The 11,273-nt window shown below is 48.2% G+C and overlaps 1 protein-coding gene across 1 annotated transcript; it reads right to left on the reverse strand.

Moving 5' to 3' along the window:
* Window positions 1-924: 924 nt before the first annotated feature.
* On the reverse strand, window positions 925-3,767 carry LOC134984086 (gastrula zinc finger protein XlCGF26.1-like). The gene has a single exon (XM_063949720.1). The coding sequence runs from the start codon at window positions 3,727-3,729 to the stop codon at window positions 1,954-1,956; it is 1,776 nt and encodes a 591-aa protein (XP_063805790.1). The 5' UTR covers window positions 3,730-3,767; the 3' UTR covers window positions 925-1,953.
* Between the last annotated feature and the right edge of the window lie 7,506 nt (window positions 3,768-11,273).

Consider the following 11,273-nt stretch of genomic DNA (forward strand, 5'->3'; position numbering starts at 1 on the left):
GTGGGCTGGGACCATTTTCCAGAGCCTGCGTGATGTCACATCTGCGTTCATCACTGATTAACCCCCTATAAGCTTCCAGAGTGCACCTCATATCTCATCTTTTCCAAGTTACTACAAATGATATGAGATCGGTAGCAGCACTACTTTCAGGATTATTACACAGAACACACATAAAGGCTGACACAGCAAATAACAGTAACACATACAAGGGATTAATTAGAAATAAGGAAGAATAATCATCATTAAGTCTAATTATCAACTGGTTCTGTGTGGGACCCATACACCTCGTTACTGCCTCCAGCAGCCCCTGGTACTGCACTGCGGCCATCCGTCCTGTCACCCCCCCACTACTGCCACCGCCCTGTCTCACTCCACTACTGCCACCCACCCTGTCTCCCTCCACTACTGCCACATTTTCTCCCCCCCACTGCCACCCATCTCCCCCACTACTGCAACACGCCCTGTCTCCTTCCACCACCGTTTTCCCCCACTACTGCCACCATGTCTCCTTGCACTACTGCCACCCACCCTGTCTCCCCCGCACTACTGCCACCGCCTTCTCCCCCCACTACTGCCACCGCCCGTCTTCCCCCACTGCTGCCACTGTTCTGTCTCCCCCAACTACTGTCACCGCGCTGTCTTCCCCATTACTGCCACTGCCTTCTCCCCCCACTACTGCCACCATGTCTCCTTCCACTACTGCCACCCACCCTGTCTCCCCCGCACTACTGCCACCGCCTTCTCCCCCCACTACTGCCACCACCCGTCTTCCCCAACTACTGCCACTGTTCTATCTCTCCCAACTACTGTCACGCGCTGTCTTCCCCATTACTGCCACCCGACTTGTCTTCCCCCACTACTGTCATCACCTTATCTCCCCCCACCTCCCCCCAACTGTCACCCACCCCACTTCTGCCACCACCCTGTCTCCCCCACTACTGCCACCACCTTGTCTCCCCTCTGACACCTTAGCGCTGCTTGAGGAAAAGATTCTCAGACAGTGCCTCCGGCAGCCCCCGCTACAGCACTAGTGCCAACACCCTGTCTCCCCCTCTGACATCTCAGCACTGCTTGGGGATTCTTGGTACTGCTGGTAACAGTCCTTCATCTGCAGGTGGAAGTTAGAAAGCAGGGCAGTAAGGAGGCAGAAGCTGCTTCTGGTACCATGGACCCTGGTCATGTAGGGCTGGGAGAGTCAGTAAGATTATGTAATAGTCACCATCTTACAGGCAGCCGGTGAAGGGAGTAGAGAATGGGTGTTATGTGGCAGGAACGGGCTGGTTAGGTAACAGACTGGCTGCTGCATTCTGTACAAGCTACAAGCGGTGTAATTCTTTTGCTGGGAGATCCAGGTAGAGGACATTGCAGTAGTCTATGCGTGATGCTACAAGTACATGTATGACTGTAGGTAGATCTTCTGAGGGAATTAAGTGCTGGAGTCTGGCTATGTTCCTCAGATGAGGATCTGATTGTGGCAGATACTGATGTCTAAGTGTCGCTCCACCATCCATGACACCAAGATTCCGCACAGGATCAGCATTTTCTAACTCTGAACCCCCAAGCGTAAGTCTGGTTGGTAACAAAGCTGAGCTGTAGCCCTGCCCTTTGTTGGTGAGCTTCTACCATAAAGACCTGTTTCACCAGAACTGAGTCACAGCCAACTGGCATCACACACACCTGGAGCTCAGCTAGACATTTAGGATTGGTACTGGGCTCTCAGTACCCAGAGCAAAGACGGGTCATCTGTACAGCAGTGGTAGATGAGGACATGACATCTGATTATTTCACCCAGTGGTAACATGTATATTGCAAAAAGCATAGGAGATAGGATAAGAACCTTGAAGAACAACGCATGGCAATGATAAGTATACTCCAGAAGATTAAAATGGTTCCTCACCTGAGTGATGTCTACTGTGTGCAACAAGAGCTGATTTATTTCTCAGAGTATGAAAATTACCTCTCACCTGTGTGACTTTGCTGATGTGTAACAAGATGTGATTTTTGTGTATAACATTTCCCGCACACAGAGCAAGAAAATGGCTTCTCACCTATGTGACTTTGCCGATGTGTAACAAGTTGTGATTTCCGTGTAAAACATTTCCCACACTCAGAACATGGAAATGGCCTCTCACCTGTGTGACTTCGCTGATGTGTAACAAGTTGTGATTTCCGTGTAAAACATTTCCCACACTCAGAACATGGAAATGGCCTCTCACCTGTGTGACTTTGCTGATGTCTAACAAGATCTGATTTCTGTGTAAAACATTTCCTGCACTCAGAGCAAGAAAACCACTTCTCACCTGTGTGACTTCTCTGGTGTATAACAAGAGCTGATTTGTTTGCAAAACATTTTCCACACTCAGAACATGGAAATGGCCTCTCACCTGTGTGACTTCGCTGATGTATAACAAGATGTGATTTGTGTGTAAAACATTTCCCACACTCAGAGCAAGAAAATGGCCTCTCACCTGTGTGACTTTGCTGATGTGTAACAAGTTGTGATTTCCGTGTAAAACATTTCCCACACTCAGAACATGGAAATGGCCTCTCACCTGTGTGACTTCGCTGATGTGTAACAAGTTGTGATTTCCGTGTAAAACATTTCCCACACTCAGAACATGGAAATGGCCTCTCACCTGTGTGACTTTGCTGATGTCTAACAAGATCTGATTTCTGTGTAAAACATTTCCTGCACTCAGAGCAAGAAAACCACTTCTCACCTGTGTGACTTCTCTGGTGTATAACAAGAGCTGATTTGTTTGCAAAACATTTTCCACACTCAGAACATGGAAATGGCCTCTCACCTGTGTGACTTCGCTGATGTATAACAAGATGTGATTTGTGTGTAAAACATTTCCCACACTCAGAGCAAGAAAATGGCTTCTCACCTGTGTGACTTCGCTGATGTGTAATAAGTTGTGATTTCCATGTAAAACATTTCCCACACTCAGAACATGGAAATGGCCTCTCACCTGTGTGACTTTGCTGATGTCTAACAAGATCTGATTTCTGTGTAAAACATTTCCTGCACTCAGTGCAAGAAAACCACTTCTCACCTGTGTAACGTCTCTGGTGTATAACAAGAGCTGATTTGTGTGCAAAACATTTCCCACACTCAGAGCAAGAAAATGGTTTCTCACCTGTGTGTCTTCTGTTATGCACAACAAGATGTGATTTCAGTGTAAAACATTTCCCACACTCAGAACATGGAAATGGCTTCTCACCTGTGTGACTTCGCTGATGTGTAACAAGATATGATTTCAGTGTAAAACATTTCCCACACTCAGAGCATAGAAATGGCTTTTCACCTGTGTGACTTCTGTGATGTGTAACAAGATGTGATTTCAGTGTAAAACATTTCCCACACTCAGAACATGGAAATGGCTTCTCACCTGTGTGACTTCTCTGATGTTTAACAAGATCTGATTTGTATGTAAAACATTTCCCACACTCAGAACATATCAGTGGCCTTTCACCTGCCTTAACTGTGTGTGGGTTAATATGCTTTGTGTTCTGTGTAAAACATTTGGCATCTATAGAACACGGAAACACTGTATCTACTCTCAGAGCTGTATCAGATGCACCAATATCAGAGTGATCAGGAAAACATTCCCCAGGATCAGAGGGATCAGCTGATAGAGCTGGATGTATAATTGGGGTAATGGGGTTATCTCCTGGAGAATCCTGTCTACTGTCATTATCTTTTATGTCACAATCCGGGGATAACATTAGATGTCCTTCTGAGATATTCCTGCTTGTGTGTCCATCTGCTGGAAATAAAATACATTATGGAAATGTGACATTTTCTGTAACAATATTAATCTTGTAAACAATAGGAGAAGACGACTCTCTGGGAAACTTAATTGTAAATGTGTGTGTATAATAAAACATAACTTTTAATGAAGGCTTTATAATATTGTGTCTCAGACTATCATTGTGTCCACCCTCCTGAGAACACTCACAATAACAAATGTAATATTATAATAAGACTTAGATATATCTCTCTCTTGTACTGGTAACTAACCATGAAGTATAAATGGAGATGTAGTCACTCGCCAAGTCCTATGTCAGCACCAATGTAAAAATAAGATTTTACTCACCGGTAAATCTATTTCTCGTAGTCCGTAGTGGATGCTGGGAACTCCGAAAGGACCATGGGGAATAGCGGCTCCGCAGGAGACTGGGCACAACTAAAGAAAGCTTTAGGTCACCTGGTGTGCACTGGTTCCTCCCACTATGACCCTCCTCCAAGCCTCAGTTAGGATACTGTGCCCGGAAGAGCTGACACAATAAGGAAGGATTTTGAATCCCGGGTAAGACTCATACCAGCCACACCAATCACACCGTATAACTATACCCAGTTAACAGTATTAAAACACTGAGCCTCTCAACAGATGGCTCAACAATAACCCTTTTGTTAACAATAACTATGTACAAGTATTGCAGACAATCCGCACTTTGGATGGGCGCCCAGCATCCACTACGGACTACGAGAAATAGATTTACCGGTGAGTAAAATCTTATTTTCTCTAACGTCCTAGTGGATGCTGGGAACTCCGAAAGGACCATGGGGATTATACCAAAGCTCGCAAACGGGCAGGAGAGCGCGGATGACTCTGCAGCACCGAATGAGAGAACTTAAGGTCCTCCTCAGCCAGGGTATCAAATTTGTAGAATTTTGCAAACGTGTTTGCCCCTGACCAAGTAGCAGCTCGGCAAAGTTGTAAAGCCGAGACCCCTCGGGCAGCCGCCCAAGATGAGCCAACCTTCCTTGTGGAATGGGCTTTTACTGATTTAGGATGCGACAGTCCAGCCGCAGAATGCGCCAGCTGAATTGTGCTACAAATCCAGCGAGCAATAGTCTGCTTAGAAGCAGGAGCACCAAGTTTGTTGGGTGCATACAGGATAAATAGCGAGTCAGTTTTCCTGACTCTAGCCGTCCTGGAAACATAAATTTTCAAGGCCCTGACTACGTCCAGTAACTTGGAATCCTCCAAGTCCCTTGTAGCCGCAGGCACTACAATAGGTTGGTTCAAGTGAAAGGCTGATACCACCTTAGGGAGAAACTGGGGACGAGTCCTCAATTCTGCCCTATCCATATGGAAAATCAGATAAGGGCTTTTACATGACAAAGCCGCCAATTCTGATACACGCCTGGCCGAAGCCAAGGCCAATAACATGACCACTTTCCACGTGAGATATTTCAAATCCACGGTATTAAGTGGCTCAAACCAATGTGATTTTAGGAAACTCAACACCACGTTAAGATCCCAAGGTGCCACTGGAGGCACAAAAGCGGGCTGAATATGCAGCACTCCTTTTACAAATGTCAGAACTTCAGGTAGTGAAGATAGTTCTTTTTGGAAGAAAATCGACAGAGCCGAGATCTGTACCTTAATGGAGCCTAATTTTAGGCCCATAGTCACCCCTGACTGTAGGAAGTGCAGAAATCGACCCAGCTGAAATTCCTCTGTTGGGGCCTTTCTGGCCTAACACCAAGCAACATATTTCCGCCATATGCGGTGATAATGTTTTGCAGTTACATCTTTCCTGGCTTTAATCAGCGTAGAAATGACTTCCTCCGGAATGCCCTTTTACTTTAGGATCCGGCGTTCAACCGCCATGCCGTCAAACGCAGCCGCGGTAAGTCTTGAAACAGACAGGGCCCCTGCTGCAGCAGGTCCTGTCTGAGCGGCAGACGCCATGGGTCCTCTGAGATCATCTCTTGAAGTTCCGGGTACCACGCTCGTTTTGGCCAATCCGAAATCACGAGTATTGTTCTTACTCCTCGTTTTCTTATTATTCTCAGTACCTTTGGTATGAGAGGCAGAGGAGGGAACACATAAACTGACTGGTACACCCACAGTGTCACTAGAGCGTCCACAGCTATCGCCTGAGGGTCCCTTGACCTAGCGCAATATCTCTCTAGTATTCTGTTTTGGCGGGACGCCATCATGTCCACCTGTGGCCGTTCCCAACGATTTACAATCAGTGTGAAGACTTCTGGATGAAGTCCCCACTCTCCCGGGTGGAGGTCGTGCCTGCTGAGAAAGTCTGCTTCCCAGTTGTCCACTCCCGGAATGAACACTGCTGACAGTGCTAGTACGTGATTTTCCGCCCATCTGAGAATCCTTGTGGCTTCTGCCATTGCCATCCTGCTTCTTGTGCCGCCCTGTCGGTTTACATGGGCGACTGCCGTGATGTTGTCTGACTGGATCAGTACCGGCTGGTGTAGAAGCAGGGGTTTTGTCTGACTTAGGGCATTGTAAATGGCCCTTAGTTCCAGAATATTTATGTGTAGGGAAGTCTCCTGACTCGACCATAGTCCTTGGAAGTTTATTTTCTGTGTGACTGCCCCCCAGCCTCGAAGGCTGGCATCCGTTGTCACCATGACCCAGTCCTGTATGCCGAATCTGCGGCCCTCTAGAAGATGAGCACTCTGCAGCCACCACAGCAGAGACACCCTGGTTCTTGGAGACAGGGTTATTAGGCGATGCATCTGAAGATGCGATCCGGACCATTGGTCCAACAGGTCCCACTGAAAGATTCTGGCATGGAACCTGTCGAAAGGAATTGCTTCGTAAGAAGCCACCATCTTTCCCAGGACTCGCGTGCAGTGATGCACCGAGACCTGTTTTGGTTTCAGGAGGTCTCTGACTAGAGATGACAACTCCTTGGCTTTCTCCTACAGGAGAAACACTTTTTTCTGGACTGTGTCCAGAATCATACCCAGGAACAGTAGACGTGTCGTCGGAACCAGCTGTGACTTTGGAATATTCAGAATCCAACCGAGCTGGTGTAGCACCTCCTGAGATAATGCTACTCCTACCAACAACTGCTCCCTGGATCTCGCCTTTATTAGGAGATCGTCCAAGTATGGGATAATTAAAACTCCCTTTTTTTGAAGGAGTATCATCTTTTCCGCCATTACCTTGGTAAACACCCTCGATGCCGTGAACAGTCCAAACGGCAGCATCTGGAATTGATAATGGCAATCCTGTACCACAAATCTGAGGTACTCCTGGTGAGGATGGTAAATGGGGACATGCAGGTAAGCATCCTTGATGTCCAGGGATACCATGTAATCCCCCTCGTCCAGGCTTGCAATAACCGCCCTGAGCGATTCCATCTTGAACTTGAATTTTTTTATGTACTTGTTCAAGGATTTCAAATTTAAAATGGGTCTCACCGAACCGTCTGGTTTCGGTACCACAAACAGTGTGGAATAGTAACCCCGTCCTTGTTGAAGTAGGGGCACCTTGATTATCACCTGCTGGGAATACAGCTTGTGAATTGCTGCTAGCACAGCCTCCCTGTCTGAGGGAGTAATCGGCAAGGCAGATTTTAGGAACCGGTGGGGTGGAGACGCCTCAAATTCCAGTTTGTACCCCTGAGATACTATTTGAAGGATCCAGGGATCCACCTGTGAGCGAGCCCACTGATCGCTGAAATTTTTGAGGCGGCCCCCCACCGTTCCTGCTCCGCCTGTGGAGCCCCACTGTCATGCGGCGGACTTGGAAGAAGCGGGGGAGGACTTTTGCTCCTGGGAACCTGCTGTTTGTTGCAGCCTTTTTCCCTTACTTCTGCCTCTGGACAGAAGGACCCGCCTTTTTCTCGCCTGTTTTTCTGGGTCCGAAAGGACTGTACCTGATAAAACGGCGCCTTCTTAGGCTGTGAGGGAACATGGGGTAAAAATGCTGACTTCCCAGCTGTTGCTGTGGAAACTAGGTCCGAGAGACCATCCCCGAATAACTCCTCACCCTTATAAGGCAAAACTTCCATGTGCCTTTTAGAATCTGCATCCCCTGTCCACTGCCGAGTCCATAAACCTCTCCTGACAGAAATGGACAATGCACTTATTTTAGATGCCAGCCGGCAAGTCTCCCTCTGTGCATCTCTCATGTATAAGACTGAGTCTTTTATATGCTCTATGGTTAGCAGAGTAGTGTCCCTGTCTAGGGTGTCAATATTTTCTGACAGGGAGTCTGACCACGCAGCTGCAGCACTGCACATCCATGCTGACGCAATAGCTGGTCTAAGTATAATGCCTGAGTGTGTATATACAGACTTCAGGATCGCTTCCTGCTTCCTATCTGCAGGCTCCTTGAGGACGGCCGTATCCGGAGACGGTAGTGCCACCTTTTTAGACAAACGTGTGAGCGCTTTATCCACCCTAGGAGGTGTTTCTCAACGTGCCCTATCCTCTGGCGGGAAAGGGAACGCCATTAGTAACTTTTTAGAGATTACCAATCTTTTATCGGGGAAAGCCCACGCTTCTTCACACACTTCATTTAATTCTTCCGATGGGGGAAAAACTACAGGTAGTTTTTTCTCCCCAAACATAATACCCTTTTTAGTGGTACCTGGCTTTATATCAGAAATGTGTAACACCTCTTTATTGCCTCAATCATGCAACGAATGGCCTTAGTGGACATTAGATTAGACTCATCGTCGTCGACACTGGTATCAGTATCCGTGTCGACATCTGCGTCTGCCATCTGAGGTAGCGGGCGTTTTAGAGCCCCTGATGGCCTTTGAGACGCCTGGGCAGGCACGAGCTGAGAAGCCGGCTGTCCCGCATTTGGCATGTCGTCAAATTTTTTGTGTAAGGAGTCGACACTTGCACGTAATTCCTTCCATAAGACCATCCACTCAGGTGTCTGCCCCGCAGGGGGTGACATCACTTCTATAGGCATCTGCTCCGCCTCCACATAATTTTCCTCATCAAACATGTCGACACAGCCGTACCGACACACCGCACACACACAGGGAATGCTCTAACAGAGGACAGGACCCCACAAAAGCCCTTTGGGGAGACAGAGTGAGAGTATGCCAGCAGACACCAGAGCGCTATATAATGCATGGACTAACTGAATTATGTCCCCTATAGCTGCTATTATATTTACTGCGCCTAAATTTAGTGCCCCCCCTCTCTTTTTTACCCTTTTCTGTAGTGCAGACTGCAGGGGAGAGCCAGGGAGCTTCCTTCCAGCGGAGCTGTGAGGGAGAAATGGCGCCAGTGTGCTGAGGGAGATAGCTCCGCCCCTTTTTCGCTGACTTTTCTCCCGCTTTTTAATGGATTCTGGCGGGGGTATTTATCACATATATAGCCTCTGGGGCTATATATTGTGATATATTTGCCAGCCAAGGTGTTAATATTGCTGCTCAGGGCGCCCCCCCCCCCCCAGCGCCCTGCACCCTCAGTGACCGGAGTGTGAGGTGTACATGAGGAGCAATGGCGCACAGCTGCAGTGCTGTGTGCTACCTTGGTGAAGACTGATGTCTTCTGCAGCCGATTTTCCGGACCTCTTCTTGCTTCTAGCTCTGTAAGGGGGACGGCGGCGCGGCTCCAGGAACGAACACCAAGGCCATTTCCATGCGGTCGATCCCTCTGGAGCTAATGGTGTCCAGTAGCCTAAGAAGCCCAAGCTAGCTGCAAGCAGGTAGGTTCGCTTCTTCTCCCCTTAGTCCCTCGTTGCAGTGAGCCTGTTGCCAGCAGGTCTCACTGTAAAATAAAAAACCTAAAATATACTTTCTTTCTAGGAGCTCAGGAGAGCCCCTAGTGTGCATCCAGCTCGGTCGGGCACAAAAATCTAACTGAGGCTTGGAGGAGGGTCATAGTGGGAGGAGCCAGTGCACACCAGGTGACCTAAAGCTTTCTTTAGTTGTGCCCAGTCTCCTGCGGAGCCGCTATTCCCCATGGTCCTTTCGGAGTTCCCAGCATCCACTAGGACGTTAGAGAAACTATGGATGGGGAACATATCGTATGAATTGGAGATTCTAGATGAACAATAACATCAGTCATATGAGCTGATGGATCAGAGAAATGTCTCCTAACGTTACTCCTGGAAGCATTGGTAAGGTAGTATTCCTTTATGTGTGTGCTCATACGCTGGTAAGCCTGTACATGTGTTACTCACCCTTATATAAGGTATATTGCTACAGCAGAGTAGGTGTGGAACAAGGTATTTTATATGCAATACACCATATAATACACTGTAATCATCATCATCTGCTAGGTTATAATCTACTTTCTCTTACGTCCTAGAGAATGCTGGGGTCCATTTAGTACCATGGGGTAGAGACGGGTCCTTTGGGAGCCACTGGCACTTTAATAGTTTAATAGTGTGGGCTGGCCCCTCCCTCTATGCCCCTCCTACCAGACTCAGTTTAGAAAATGTGCACGGAGGAGCCAGTCACAGCTAGGGGAGCTCCTAGGAGTTTTCTTATTTTATTTTCTAGAGTTAGTTAGGTTACAGGAAGGCTGCTGGTAACAGCCTCCCTGCTTCGTGGGACTTAGGAAGGGGGGAGTAGGAACCAACTTCCTGAAGAGTTAATGGTTCTCTACTCTGCTGACAGGACACTGAGCTCCTGAGGGTGCTGATCGCAAGCCCATGAGGCGACTGCTCAATCCCGCAGCACGGCCGCCACCCCCTAACAGAGCCAGAAGAAAGTAAAGTGGTGAGTACAGCGCCGGTAGCCCGGTTAGCGGGTCACCGGCGGGTATGGCGGCACAAGGGTGGGAGCGCAGCTCTAACAGGCTGCGCTCCAGGAAGGCTCAGCAACACACAGTGTAGGCGCTTTGAAAGGCGTCCTGAGCCAGCGCAGAAAACCCTACACTGGTCACGCAGATAACAGGGGCTAATCCCCCTGTTATCACTAAAATCCTCAGGCCAGTATAAACAATTAGTGCGGGAAGCCGCTCGACATTACAAGGGGCGGGGCTTCCTCTCAGAGCGGATCCAGCACTCACCAGCGCCATTTTCTCCCTGCAGATCATAGGAACTAGGACACTGACAGGGAGCGCTGCCCTCCCTATTAAGGTTAGTCAGTCAGCGCCGGGCTTTTATCATAATAACTGCCTACAGGGGCGCTGTGTGGCTGGCTCCTTATACTCTGTGACTCTCTGAAGGTACTCTGGGGGAAACTGTGTCTGACATTTTCCTGTGTGTGTGTGTGTAAGTGTGCATATCCACATTACCATGTCTAAGGACTCTGTGTCCTGTGCTGCAGAGTGTGTATCTTCTCCTGAGGAGTCTATTCCATGTACTCAGGACTGCAATGTGCTGTCTCAGCCTTCTGAATCCGAACCCCCATGGGTGGATACTTTAAGGGGAATGATATCCCAGATTTCAACAAGCACGTCACATACTGAGAATGAGACGCAGGTTTTGAGACAATCTGTGGTGGGTTTGAAGTATTCAGCTCCCACTACTTCATCTAAAACCCACCTACATACCCCAAAAAATGTACACTTGCCCAGATAATGCAAG

Source organism: Pseudophryne corroboree (assembly GCF_028390025.1).
Source record: "Pseudophryne corroboree isolate aPseCor3 chromosome 3 unlocalized genomic scaffold, aPseCor3.hap2 SUPER_3_unloc_34, whole genome shotgun sequence".
In the NCBI taxonomy this organism is placed as follows: domain Eukaryota; kingdom Metazoa; phylum Chordata; class Amphibia; order Anura; family Myobatrachidae; genus Pseudophryne; species Pseudophryne corroboree.